Here is a 12,897-nt window from a genome sequence, read left to right on the forward strand (position 1 = left end):
ACTTGCATGAATTTCATCACTGTAACTCATAAGGTGTCTGTGTGCACTCCAGACAATGTCAGGACATGCTCCTTATGAGTCGGCAGAAGGTGACCTGGGATCAGGGCATCAGTGAGCTCCTGCACAGTCTGTGGTGCTACTTGGATATACCTATACATTGCATCCCTCAGGAGCTCAATATGATTCGGGTCAGGGAAACCTGAGGGTCATTCAATGGCATCAATACCTTCATCATCCAGGAACTGCTGCCTGACCAGGGCACATGAGTCCGGGCATTGTCCTGCACCAGGAGGAACCCAGGACCCACTGCACCAGCATAAGGTCTGACATTCGCTCTAAGGGTTTCTTCCCGGGTCTGTGGGACCCTCCAAGGATACGCCCCACCAGACCATCACTTACCCAACACAAAACTGGTCAAGCTGGATGATGTTACAAGCATCATAACGTTACCACAGCATCTGCAGACTATCACGCCTGTCACATGTGCTCAGTGTGAACCTACTCTCATCTGTGACAGTTGCACCAGTGGTTGACCTGTCAATTCTGGTGATCTCTGGCAAATGTCCATAAAGCTGTACGGTGCTGGGCTGTGAGCACATGTCCCACTAGAGGACGTCTGGCCCTGATGTTGTCCTCATGGAGTCTGGTTCTGAGAGTTTGGTCAGACACATGCACACCAGTAGCCTGCTGGAGGTCATTTTGTACGGCTCTGCCAGTGCTTCTCCTGTTCCTCCTCAAACAAAGGAGCAGAAACCGGTCCTGCTGCTGGTTTGATGCCCTTCTACGGCCCTGTCCAGCTCTACTCATGTAACCGGCCGTCTCCTGGTGTCTCCTCTGTTCCCTTGAGACTTTGCCGGGAGACCCAGCAAAGCTTCTTCTGACAGCATGTATGGATGTGGCATCCTGGAGGAGCTGGACTAACTGTGCAACCGGATTGGGATGCAGGTACTGACTCATGCCACCAGTAGTGACAAGAACACCATCAGAACACAAGACTAGAGAAGAATCAGTCAGGAAGGATAAGGAGAGAGAGCAGCTGTCTGTGGCCAACACATGTCAAACCATTCCCTGTTTGGTGCTTGTCTTGCTGTTGCCTCCATTGCACCTGCTGTCACATTTACATCAAAGCATCTGAAAGTGATACAAACACTGGGTCTTCCTTAATGGACAGATTGATCCCTGAAGTTGAACCGACTCTGTGTTATACTGTGATGATTAAGAATTTAAGTATTTCAATTTTTATGAGCAGTTTATATCCATCAATATCTAGTGCAAAAGTTATTATGGCCTAAAAAGTCAATCCTTGTCTCCACCTTCTGCCTCTGAATGCAGTCAGTGCTCAGGTCCAGGTCAAGTCTGGAAATCAGAACCCGAGTTGGACTTGACTCAGACTCCTGGACTAGATGCACTATTATACTGGCTGATGTAGGACAAATTGGAAATAGGGATACCTCTCACAGAAAACACAATCACCTCCAGGTTGGACTCATTTTCAAGTTAACAAACAATCCTAAAGAGAGCCAATTAACTTAAAGCAATATTAAAAAAAGAAGGTTGCACTCAAAGCAAATCAAAACAGCCAGGGCAAAGCTTTTAATATCAGCAGCACGTCCCCATATGCTCAACCTGCGCTCAGGCTGAGGGTTAAATATTAGACCTGGTTAAGTCATAATGAGACTATATTTAGTAAAGAGAGGCCTGAGGAGAACTATCTCTCTGAGATAGTTTATACCAGTGGTTCTCAACCTTTTTTCAGTGACGTACCCCCTTCGAAGAAAAAATTCTGCCGAGTACCCCCTAACCAGCGCAAAGCATTTTTGGTTGAAAGAAAGATGTAATGTGATTTATTAAGACTTGCAACTAGACACATTCAAATTTAAAACTCCATCAATGTCCATAACATTGCTCATTTGTAGTGGTCTCTCTTGAACTATTACGAAATAAAAAGATATAAAATAACTAAAGACTTTTATTATTATCTCAATATAAATAAAGATTTGTGCACCTCAAAATAATTATCAACTTAAAGTGACCTCTTTGGGATCATAATAAAGATATTTTCTCAAACTGAACTCATGAACTTAATTATAGCTAAACACTTCTTCCCAAAAAATAAATCATTAACTTAGTTTTAAATAAAAGATTAGCTCAAAACATATTTTTTTAATATTCATCATCTTAAAATATCTTCTTTAAGGATCGAAAAGAATACTGACAGGTAGCTTGTTTCCGTTTGCTTTGGGGAGGCTTTTCGCATCGTGTCTTGAGATGACCTGAATTCAGAAAGTTTCCTCTTAAAAAACTCAGGTGGCTTACCAACATGACTTTCATGTTTTGTCTGGAGATACCGCTGAAGATGTGGTGGCTTAATGCCACTGCTGGCTAATCTCTCCCCACAGAAAAAACATAAAGTGTAAATAACCCAATCTATGTTATTGTTAATAATATTGAAGCGTCTTTCTGTTATTTTATTGTGACATATTTGCTCGTTTTAGGGTCATACAATTTCATTTCTGCTTTTGTATTACATGCTTTTATTTTGAAAGGGTACCGGTAGAGACGCTGACTTATTGTAATGAATCATTAACTTCACAACGGAAAACTTTTCCATTTTAGCGCCCCTCCGAAGAGGCACTAGCTCTCACGGTGTTGTTTAGGGAAGGCTCTCTGCTCTGGTATCTTTGGTACTTGTCCCTCCGTGTTTCAGCATTGCTGCTGCACTTCAACTCGACTCCATTGTTGAAGTTTTCAAGGCAGGTGATGACAGGTGATGACAGGTGGCGTGTGCCAGGTTGGGTCAAACCATCGTTATGGGGGAGACTCTGTTTTTTTAGGATAATTAAATTGAAAAGCCTGCTGAATATAAAATTTAGTTCATGAACTTACACTTATATTTTATTGAATATTTGTTAAATAACAATTTTTCAAGGATTTTTGAATGGATGCTAATTTTAAATATATTTAAAAAAAATCTCAAGTACCCCCTGGAGTACCTTCAAGTACCCCCAGGGGTACGCGTACCCCCATTTGAGAATCACTGGTTTATACTATCTCTCTGACACATTATGTGTGTGTATATATATATATATGTATTTATACCCTCATTGATAAACAGGATCTCATGTGTTTAATCAACCCAGATGGACACAGGGACGTCCTGTTCACATTTATACACTAAGCTACAAACAGTGAGTATAGAGGACATCTGCTGCCTCATTTGAATTGGTTCAGAGTTGAGCGTGAGCGCAGGCTGGTGACTGAGGTTATCAAGTGGGCACCTGCCATCACAGATGTTTCAGTGAATTACAGCCACTTTACCACCACACGCCTTAACAGAGACTTTGTTGCAATAACCTTCAGGGAATGTTCTTCAAAACAAAATCTTCTTACTGAAAAAACTAAGACAACATCAACTTTCCTTTACCTCTTCTTCTTTCCCATTTGAGGTGGTATCTGTTCAAATAACCTGACTGTGCATCTCTACTGAGGGTTAGATCACAGGCTCTGGACAAACTGTGTTTTCAACAGAAGATCATCCAGCACCGACCACAAAGGCCTCTGTCGTATGGTTCAGGACAAAGAACATTTTATTCATAGCTTGTTTGGTTAATGTCAAGGACTAAAGCACCTAGATTTCACTTACAGTCTTCTGAGTCAATACAACATAAAAAGCATGCACATCTTTGCTCCATTCTGCTGCATCACAATAGAAATGCAGTGGATATGAATAAAACAGAGTATGGCTATTTGTCTTACCTCAGGGCTGTGCCTCTGGCTTTGGGCTTGTCAGACACCTGTCAAAACACACACACACACACACATACACACATGTTAAAGATCAATATATACGGTTTCAGCACAGTTCTATCATTGCACAAATTCCAGTAATGGAGGAATGCACGACTAAAGTAACACTTTTCTTTGAAGGTATAGATCATTTTACTGAGATGTTTCGCGCTGAATGAAAAAAAAAATAAAATGATGCGCGACACAAGAACATTCAACACCAAAACAACCAATGAATGAAAGTGTGTGTTGGTGCGCGTTAATTTGATATATGTATAAAGATAATTATTTTACTGGACAGTGACAAGATGTGTGTAATATTAAAATAGTCTTTCTTCGCATTGAATAAACTATACATCATTAATATATAATGTGATATATGAAACATAAAATGATTAAATTCTACAAAAACGATACAGGAAGGGTCTATAGCTAAACAATGTACTTCCACTAGTGTAAAGTTGCAGCACTATTGACATAATAATGATATAAAATGTTCAATATACTTGTTTTACTTCAGTGCCACACATGTACATTGCAGATGAGGTAAATACTACTGATACAGTTGAGCGTGTTAATTGCAACAGTCCTTGTTTCAGTGAGTTCAAACGTTTGTACCTGGTGATGGTAATAAAAGTATGGCCACTATCCTGGGATTACGAGGATAGGTTTATAATCTCAAGAAAAATAGGAAATTGTTGAAATTTTTTTGAAAACGTAAATATTGCAGCATATATTTTATTATATATTTTGATAAATGTCATAATTATTGAGAAAAATACTTATATATCAGAAGAGCTCTCAAATAAAGTCACAATGTTCAAAGAAAAATCATTTGAAATGGTGTTATATGTCGTGACTACTTGTCTGTGTATGACTGCTCCTCTGGTTTTTAACAAAAGGAGGTTTTCTTGCCATCAAAATGAAAAAGTAAAAAATAAAACCTCTCATTTCCCTCTTCTTCTCTTCCTATACCCCTTCCTTCACTCAACTCTTCCCTTTGCTCCCTCGTCACCCCGACCTGTCTCTACTCCTTTGTTTATATTCATACTCTCCTCCGTTCAGCCAAAGGATGGGGTGATTAGGTTTGTCAGCGAAGCCTTCCCCCCCCCCCCCCAATTATGCTTGCGTCCTCTTTTCCACCCCTCTGTCAAAACTCAGTAAATTTTGTACATGACTACATCAATTAGAAGAAACAAAACAACCATCCCAAAAACTTGTAAACTCAATATCTGCAAATATCGGCCATTAATTCCTCTTCAAGCACTGAATCCATTGAACTGAATTGCTCAAACAAAAGCATGACCCTTTCTCATCTCTGGCTTGTATTTTCTCTCTCTCTCTCTTTCCCTCTCCCTCTCCAGGAATACGGTGATTAACTGGACCAGTGAAGTTTCTGATAGATCGATGCGTAGCTGCAGGCCAGAACAACAAACCTCCTCAGATCTTTGGCTTTGGGAGACTTGCAGGGCTCATGTAGAGGTGGTACGTGTGAATACATTTAGCTCGCTGGTGGCTTTACTTGGATTTTAAATACAGAACAGCACAACCAGTATTTATTCACACAATCCCCTGTTGCAACACGGCTGCGAGGATTGTTCCAGACAAACAGGACAAGCTCTTTCACAGAAGGCAGGACAATTCAAACCTTAAAGCTTTGGCGACATAAAGCGCTCTGTATGATTTATGTTTATTTGCGAAATCTCCATATCCTCTTCTGCCTCTCTCTCATGTGGGAGCGAGACATCCCAGCGTTGCGCATCGGGCCTGGCGATACAGTTCTAACGAGGCTTTAAACACCCCCGCTTCATCTCAAACAGGAACTGAACAATGAATTATTTGCTTGTCTACACAGTGTCGCTTTACATGAGAGACTTTACAAAGCTTTTCTAACACCTGAACGCTGGGTTCAACGGCCTTACTTTCTGATGCAACTCTTGCGCGCAGCTTTCACTGCTGAAAACTGTAGCAGCTACTGGATTTTCACTTGTGCAAAACAAAGACGCTCCGCATGCCAAATTTGTGCATCTCTGAATCGGCTGTCCGTTGGATTCAATGCAGTGGGTTCAGCACAGACTTTTTATATCCCCACTGACATCGACCTGGGCTCAGTAATGGTAGTCTGTAGAATTCCTGTTTTAGAGCAAATCATTTATCATCAATCAGCAGTCATGCTCAATTAACACGTTGTTCTTTTACCACAAGATGTGGGATTTCTCTATTTACCCAGGTGCCTTTAGGGCCATGTACTAACATTCACACATTCCATTTCCTCGGTAACCTCCTGGACCTATTGATCGCTGCCTTTCTGTACCTCACACCTCTTGTTTGCTGGAGCTTGTGCTGACCGTCCAGTTTGCTCTCACCATCTGTTACGAGTTATCTCTGTTTCAAGGTCGATTAGTAGCCTCAGCACTTTGCAGGTTATTTTTTCTGCTGCACTTCTGCAGAAGATTGTGAACAACCTCATGTGCTCTGTAACACATGATCTGACAGTGTGTGTATCACAGCTGCCAAACTACTGGACACAGCCTGAGTCAAGACACAACAATAGATTTGTCTATCCTCAGGAATATAAACAGCTGGGAAAGCTGGTGATTCTACAGACATAATAAGGTAAACTGAGAGGCAAATACCATAGTGAAAATAAATAAGCATTATTCTGAAAAGGCAGGTTAGAGTTTCTTTGATTAAAGTTGGGCAACATGAAGTGTTTCGACTCTTGTCATAGTGTCCTTGTCCTCCCTACACTTTTCCTACTTTCACTTATATATAAAACAGCGCTGACACTGTATATAAACCAACACAAACTATGATTTAAGGTCACTTTAAAACTAATGTATATGCTTCAGACGCTTAGTGGTTGAGTTGCCATTGAACTGTCAAACAAAATAAATCGACCTCGTTCACTTCAACACCAGCAAAATGTTCAGCCGAGGAGGACTCCCCATGATTTATCTTCTCATTAAAAAATCTTTTAATTATGAAATCAAACCCCATTTAACACAAACCATTGTTTTGATTATTTAGCAAATGCCATCCAATGGCAGTTTTCAATATTTTTACATGGACAGCTATATTTTTATTGTTATTATGAATAAGATATTACTTATAATGTAGACAACATGAGTTTGGTTAGAATATCCCTTGTGAACTTCCTGTTTACAGGTTACACAGCAGAGTCTGACTATGACTCAACATTACGTCCTACTACGTATTTACACTGGAACCCAATGCATGTGGGATTCACAGGAAAAGATTCATACCTCTTCTTTTATATCAGTGTTTACTGTTCACAACAATGTATCATCAATTACTGCTAATGCAAATCAAACCCTCCCACTGCTGTTACTCCACAGATGCTCTGCTGGTGATAGGTGTTTAGACCCTGTGTTGTTAGCTCTGCATAGGAGGAAATGTTTTCAGCCCTGTCCCGTGGTCGGTTGGTTTGTTAACAGGATGACGCAAAATCCACTAAAAGGTTTTCCAGAAAATGTGGTGGAGAGATGGGGTATGGGCAGAGAAAGAACCTATTACATTTTGGCACAGAATACAGACAAAGGGTCAGATTAGGACATTTAAATCACTTTCTCACGTATTTTGATATTTTTACTAATTTCCACAGCATAATGTAGAGAAAAAATCCTGAATAATTAGGGATCTAATATCTATATAGTGTGTGACCTTTGGTGTGGCTTGATTGGTAAAAGTGCAGTGGTATGCAGGGTTCTTAGTGTCATTAGTTTGAAGACAACTGCTAGCGTGCAGTTGTCTTCTTCAAGGCATATAGAGGGTGCACTATGATTTTTTTGTTGCCATACAGCCACCAATCTATTTATAACATGTGCTTTCTCATGCATGTGACACAAAAAGAAAGGGGAGCCATCCACTTTAGATATTGTTCTTCAGTGGCAGCTAGTGATCAAAAAAATCCACAAGGTACCTTTAACTAGACTACTACTGTACCTAAACCTCACCTCTTAGGTTTTAATATTCTAAATTAGGTATACAGTACATGTATGGAAACACCTGAGCAAACCTTCCTAAAAATGTTCCAGCTGAGTGGGCCACAGAGATCAGGAGACGTGACCATGTTCCCGCAGAGTGTGGGACATTTTTTACCAGCTGCAACTCTACCTTCATATAAAGACAGAGGTTTTAAGCTTGACTTTGCTCTGACCAAGGTGATCTGTCATCAGAGAGCAGAGAGGAGAAGGCAGCCAGATAGAGAGACAAAGGACAGTGCTGCAGCAGTAATTGGGTTGCTGTTTTTCTGTCAGTTTCTAAAGTCATTAGGAACATCTCCCTCTCTCCTGCTATCTCTCGTTTCCTCTCCTCTTTTCCCCTTTCTCCCCCATCCCTCTTTCCTCTGCTCCTTCTTTCAATTCCCTCCTCTCCTACGTCTCTTTGCTCTGTGCCAAAAACATATTCATCATACTCTTCTGCTGCCCTCACAGCACTGTGCCACAGCATACTAATGACAGTGTGTGTCTGTGTGCGTGTCTGTGTGTGTGTGTGAGAGAGAGAGAAAGAGACGGCAAGAGAGTGTTATATAGAGAGAGAGAGACAGGCTCTCAGCATGTGTTTATGTGTTTGCTGGCATAAATGCTTGTGAGGAGGCCATAAGTCTGCTTGCGTGCACTCTATATGCTTACATATGTATACGGGTGCATGTGTGTAATGCATTCTCAACACGTCTGTGTATTAGATTATGAATGTGTGTGTGTGTGTTGTTGTGCTTTACTTCAGGCTATAAAAGCTTGATAATGCACCATGCAGTCATTTGCTGTAAGCCTGTTAACAGCATACACGGAGCAAAATGCCACTGAATCCACGTCTGTTCTTGTCTCTCTCACCACATCTCTTTGTCCCTCGCTCTGTCTTCTTGTTTTCATCTCCTTTTATCTTTGCATCATGTCTGCGTTTTCCCTCTGTCTCGTCTGTCTCTGTATTTCACGTTTCCTCTCTGTCCCACGGACTCACTCACGTCTTTTTTTTCCATCTCACTTCGCTCCCTGTTTGTTTTAATCACACTCCAGCTCTGTCTTGCACGGTCACACGAGAAGAGGGACATGGACAGCGAGGGGAAAAATACAGAGAGAGAATGTGGTGGTGAAACACACTGATAAACACATTAGAGACACAGTGAAAACTAAGTTGTAAACCTGTGTGTCGGTCTCATTTGTTGCAATCAATCAATAGTTATTGCAGTAAAATTGTAGTCAATAGCAATATAACAAAGGTCCAATGTATAAAGATAGAATACTTATGCATCGTGTCGGCACAGCAAGGAGGTGTGACACAGAATTCTACCTCAGTTTAGTCAAATGTTTTGCTGTTTACCAATTTTTTTGTCAGTCTCTGTCCATTAGGAAGAGTTTAGAACCACAAGCAAAAATCACTCTTCACATTGAAAATCAATAATAATGTTACACTTATCATTATAACTATTTATATTGACATATATGAAATCTTTCATTTTCATAAAATTTTGGGCAATATTACCCTTGACCTGCTCTACATAAGTCTGTCTGACTCGCACTAAAGATTAAAATTTATTAATATATTTTTAAAAGTAACTTTAAAATTGTTAGGACTGAGGCTATATCTGATTTGCACAGTGCATTGACGGAGCTGGAAATGATGCACAATATTAAACAAAAATGTTAAATGTAATCTTTGTCGTAAAAAACACATTATGAATAATATAGCTTGTATTTTTGTAGCCAAGCGTATCCCCTCTATCCTTGAGGAAACTAGCACTAAAAATATATATTCAGCAGGGCATTCAGATTGTGAGCAAACCCACCAGTTGCCAGATTAACTATATTATTTTGAATTAGGTCAAAGCTGAACCTGAGAGTCTGTCTAGTTGTTTATAACAGTCTGTTCTATGTTTTTCATTGTTTGGAGCCTCTCTGGTTATTGGACTGCTTGTGGTTGCTGGAGTTATTTTTAGCAATGTCCCCACGTTTCCACCTCTCTTCATTGACCACAGTCTAATGGAAGGGAGCTTCTATTGTGATGCGAGGGTTTCCCATGGGGGTGTAGTTACAACAGGCCTTCAAAATAAATCCTTGTGAGGTGATTGGACGACTCTGAAGTAGTCGTCTACTCTCCTACTAAGTGTGTAAGTTAGACCTCAAACACTTTCTGTGACGATGCAAAAAAAGTTTTGACTCTCTGCTCCTAAAACAATGTGACCTTGCTCTGCTTTAAACTCTGCTTCCACAGTCAGCTGTGGCTTTATATGATGGGCAGGGTGCATAGTCCCCAAAATCAGTCAGAGGTTATTAATGTATAAACCCTCTTATTTTGAAGAGTCATCAAAAATGTCTTCAGGATCTCTAACTCCAGTTTTACTGGATATGACATTTTTTTAAATGAATGAAACACTGGAAATATTCTCATGTCATTGTGTCTCCAAGGAGGGATTAAGTTTTTGTGATACAACGGGAAAAACAGAAAAAAAAAATCCTTCCTGACAGAGAAGTGAGATACGGGCAGAAAAGACAAAGACAAATGAAGTGTATCCTATTTCATCCTGTCTATTCATCTTAATACAAAGTGTAATTATATTAAAGTACTATGATTAAGGAAGCCACTTGCTATGATTCTGAATGCACACTGAATATCTGTAATTAACGGATCTACTTTCAGCCTAATTATAATAACTAAAACCCCTACAAATGACCTGCCATAATTATAATATCTGCCATCATAGTAATTATAAAATCAGAAGGCAGGTTAAAAGAGAATGAGAGGAATTGCTATCTTTTCATTACCAGAAAATATCTCATGGACTCTTTGATGAGCACTGATATCAGTGTGCACAGTGGGGGAGGGGCGGCTGCACGACCCCCACCAACTGCTTTGAACTCGTCTCTGGCATCATTAGTGCGTGATGATGATGAGAGGAGAGAGGGGGCCACCATGACAGTTTTCATACTGAGAAACAAGACGAGAAGAGCGGCACAACTGTGCACTGAACCCCAAAGTCACACTATGGACACAGAGGTAAAGTGGCTGAAACCCCATTATCCTCAGATCAGTATGTAGCATGTGAGGCCTTACAAAGATTAACAATTATATATTTTATTTACTGGTGTTTATTAGCCACATATAATAATTACAAACAGTTATCATCCCTTATATAAAAATGTGTTAACTAGTGCAATCAGTTTAGTAAAATAAATTGTTTATTACATTAGCATTTACATCCTGCACGGCCAAACTTAACACCTCCTGTTAATCAGCTAAATACAGACACAAAACAAGTAGAAAATGAGACACAAAGAGATAAAACAGACAATAAAGATAGGGATTCAACGCACACAGACAAATACAACGACAAAGGTTACCTTTTTAACAGGTCAAGAAATCTTAAAGCTCTCCAAAAAAAGGTAAATGTAAAATAAAAGCTCCATCTGTTGAGGAAGGTTGTGTGATCCAAGTGAAGCTCCAGAAAGGTGTCTAAATGAACCCTATGGTGAGATTTTTTTCTTAGCTGTAGATTAAGAAGAAATATTTACAAAGTTTAATAATTTGTTATATTAGGTATAATTAATTTTCAGTCATTTATATGAATAGCTTTTTATCGACTAGGTAACTGATTGTAACTAAAGTCTGTAGAAGTTTATAGTTGTTTTGGTGTCATAGACAATGTATTTGTGTTTGACATATGAGTGGAAACACTCTTATCAGCAGCTCTAAGTCCTTACATGGTCACAGTATCGTTAAGCAGAATAATTAGTATCAACTGTCATCAAGCAGCACCTAGCAACTAATAAAAAACGATTATTTTAAACCTCGTGTTCTTTCCAAGGGGGCACGGTCAAGTACAGCTCCTTCGTGAGAAAAACACATTTATGGGAACGTACCAGGGTGGCTGCTGCAAAGTTTACACTTCAACCTGCTTGTGTAAACTCACAGCTCCACAAGATGGTTCTTGGAACTAACGGGTTGTTGAAAAGCACTTTTAAGAAAGAGAAACTCTTTTCCTTATTATTTACACAGTGAAACTTGAGCTCAAGTCACTGAAACGACTTCAGTGTGCAGGTTCTAAGGAGGTAATGTTTTGGTTTGCATTTGTCTGATAGTTAACAGGATTACACAACAACTACAGGACAGATTACCATGAAACCTGGTGGAAGGATGTGGTATGTCTTTGAAATATTGAAATATGAAGCAGATTTTTCAATTTCTTTAACATTGCGAAAGGATATCAACCTTTTTCCTTGACTTCTCAAGGAATAATATGTCAGGCCAGTGCACAGTTTGGTGCGGTAGATCCCAATAAATATAAAGATCTATTGAATTTACAAACTGCATGGCCTTGGTGGAGGTACGAACTTTTCTGAGGGCCATTCTTTTTGTAAACTCCTTACGTTCACATTGGTGTTGCCTCTTCACCTCAGCCACGATGCTGACTCCCCTTGTGTAAGAGCTGAGTCAAATTCACTGCGAGTAAATGTTTGCTGTTGTTGCACATTGTCACTTGTCGCCAGTTTCAGCCTCAAAGAATAAAGTAAGTGTGGTGAGAAATGTCTGTGGAAAACCCTAATTCAATGTCAACCAGCCCTGGGTGTTCCGAGATAGAAAGCGTGCAATAGATTCACATCTAACTCTAATAAGCGACTCAAATGGAGACCGATGGAGGTATGGAGGAACAGCAGGCACTGAAGGGGTTAAATATTTAATGGAGATGGCGCCCATATAACAGCTGATTGAGAGTGATTGGATGCATGGATCAACTGATGAACGAGTTAATGAGAAAAGGGATGAATGGTGAGTGGAAGCTTTCAGAAACATAGGTTCAATTGATTACCGGACATGAACGATTCACACATGGGAAATTGATCTAATGTGTGATGATTGAGGGACGCAGTGGAGGAAGCGCCGGAGGGAGAGAGGATGCGCATATACGTAAACCACGGTGCATGGGGAGATGGACTGAAGCTCACCTGTTGTTCGGCCTCTTCCTCGTCGCTGCTGATCTTCAGGTCATCCTCCAGCATCCTGCACAGAGACAGAGGGACAGGTGTTACCGCTGCCCTGACCCTACGTCTGCTTGTACTAGGCTACATACGGCAAGTGTTGATCTGTAATATC

The 12,897-nt window shown here is 40.2% G+C and overlaps 1 protein-coding gene across 1 annotated transcript in view; it reads right to left on the minus strand.

The window, feature by feature from the left end:
* The window catches only part of aff2 (AF4/FMR2 family, member 2), a 145,914-nt gene that overhangs the window by 39,620 nt on the left and 93,397 nt on the right, over positions 1–12,897 (minus strand). Inside the window, exons 9-10 of the mRNA XM_062393311.1 lie at positions 12,750–12,804; positions 3,757–3,794 (exon numbers count right to left, since the gene is read on the minus strand). Coding sequence (XP_062249295.1) covers positions 3,757–3,794; positions 12,750–12,804 — 93 coding nt within the window. The remainder of the gene's footprint in view (positions 1–3,756; positions 3,795–12,749; positions 12,805–12,897) is intronic.

This window comes from Platichthys flesus, chromosome 8 (assembly GCF_949316205.1).
Source record: "Platichthys flesus chromosome 8, fPlaFle2.1, whole genome shotgun sequence".
In the NCBI taxonomy this organism is placed as follows: domain Eukaryota; kingdom Metazoa; phylum Chordata; class Actinopteri; order Pleuronectiformes; family Pleuronectidae; genus Platichthys; species Platichthys flesus.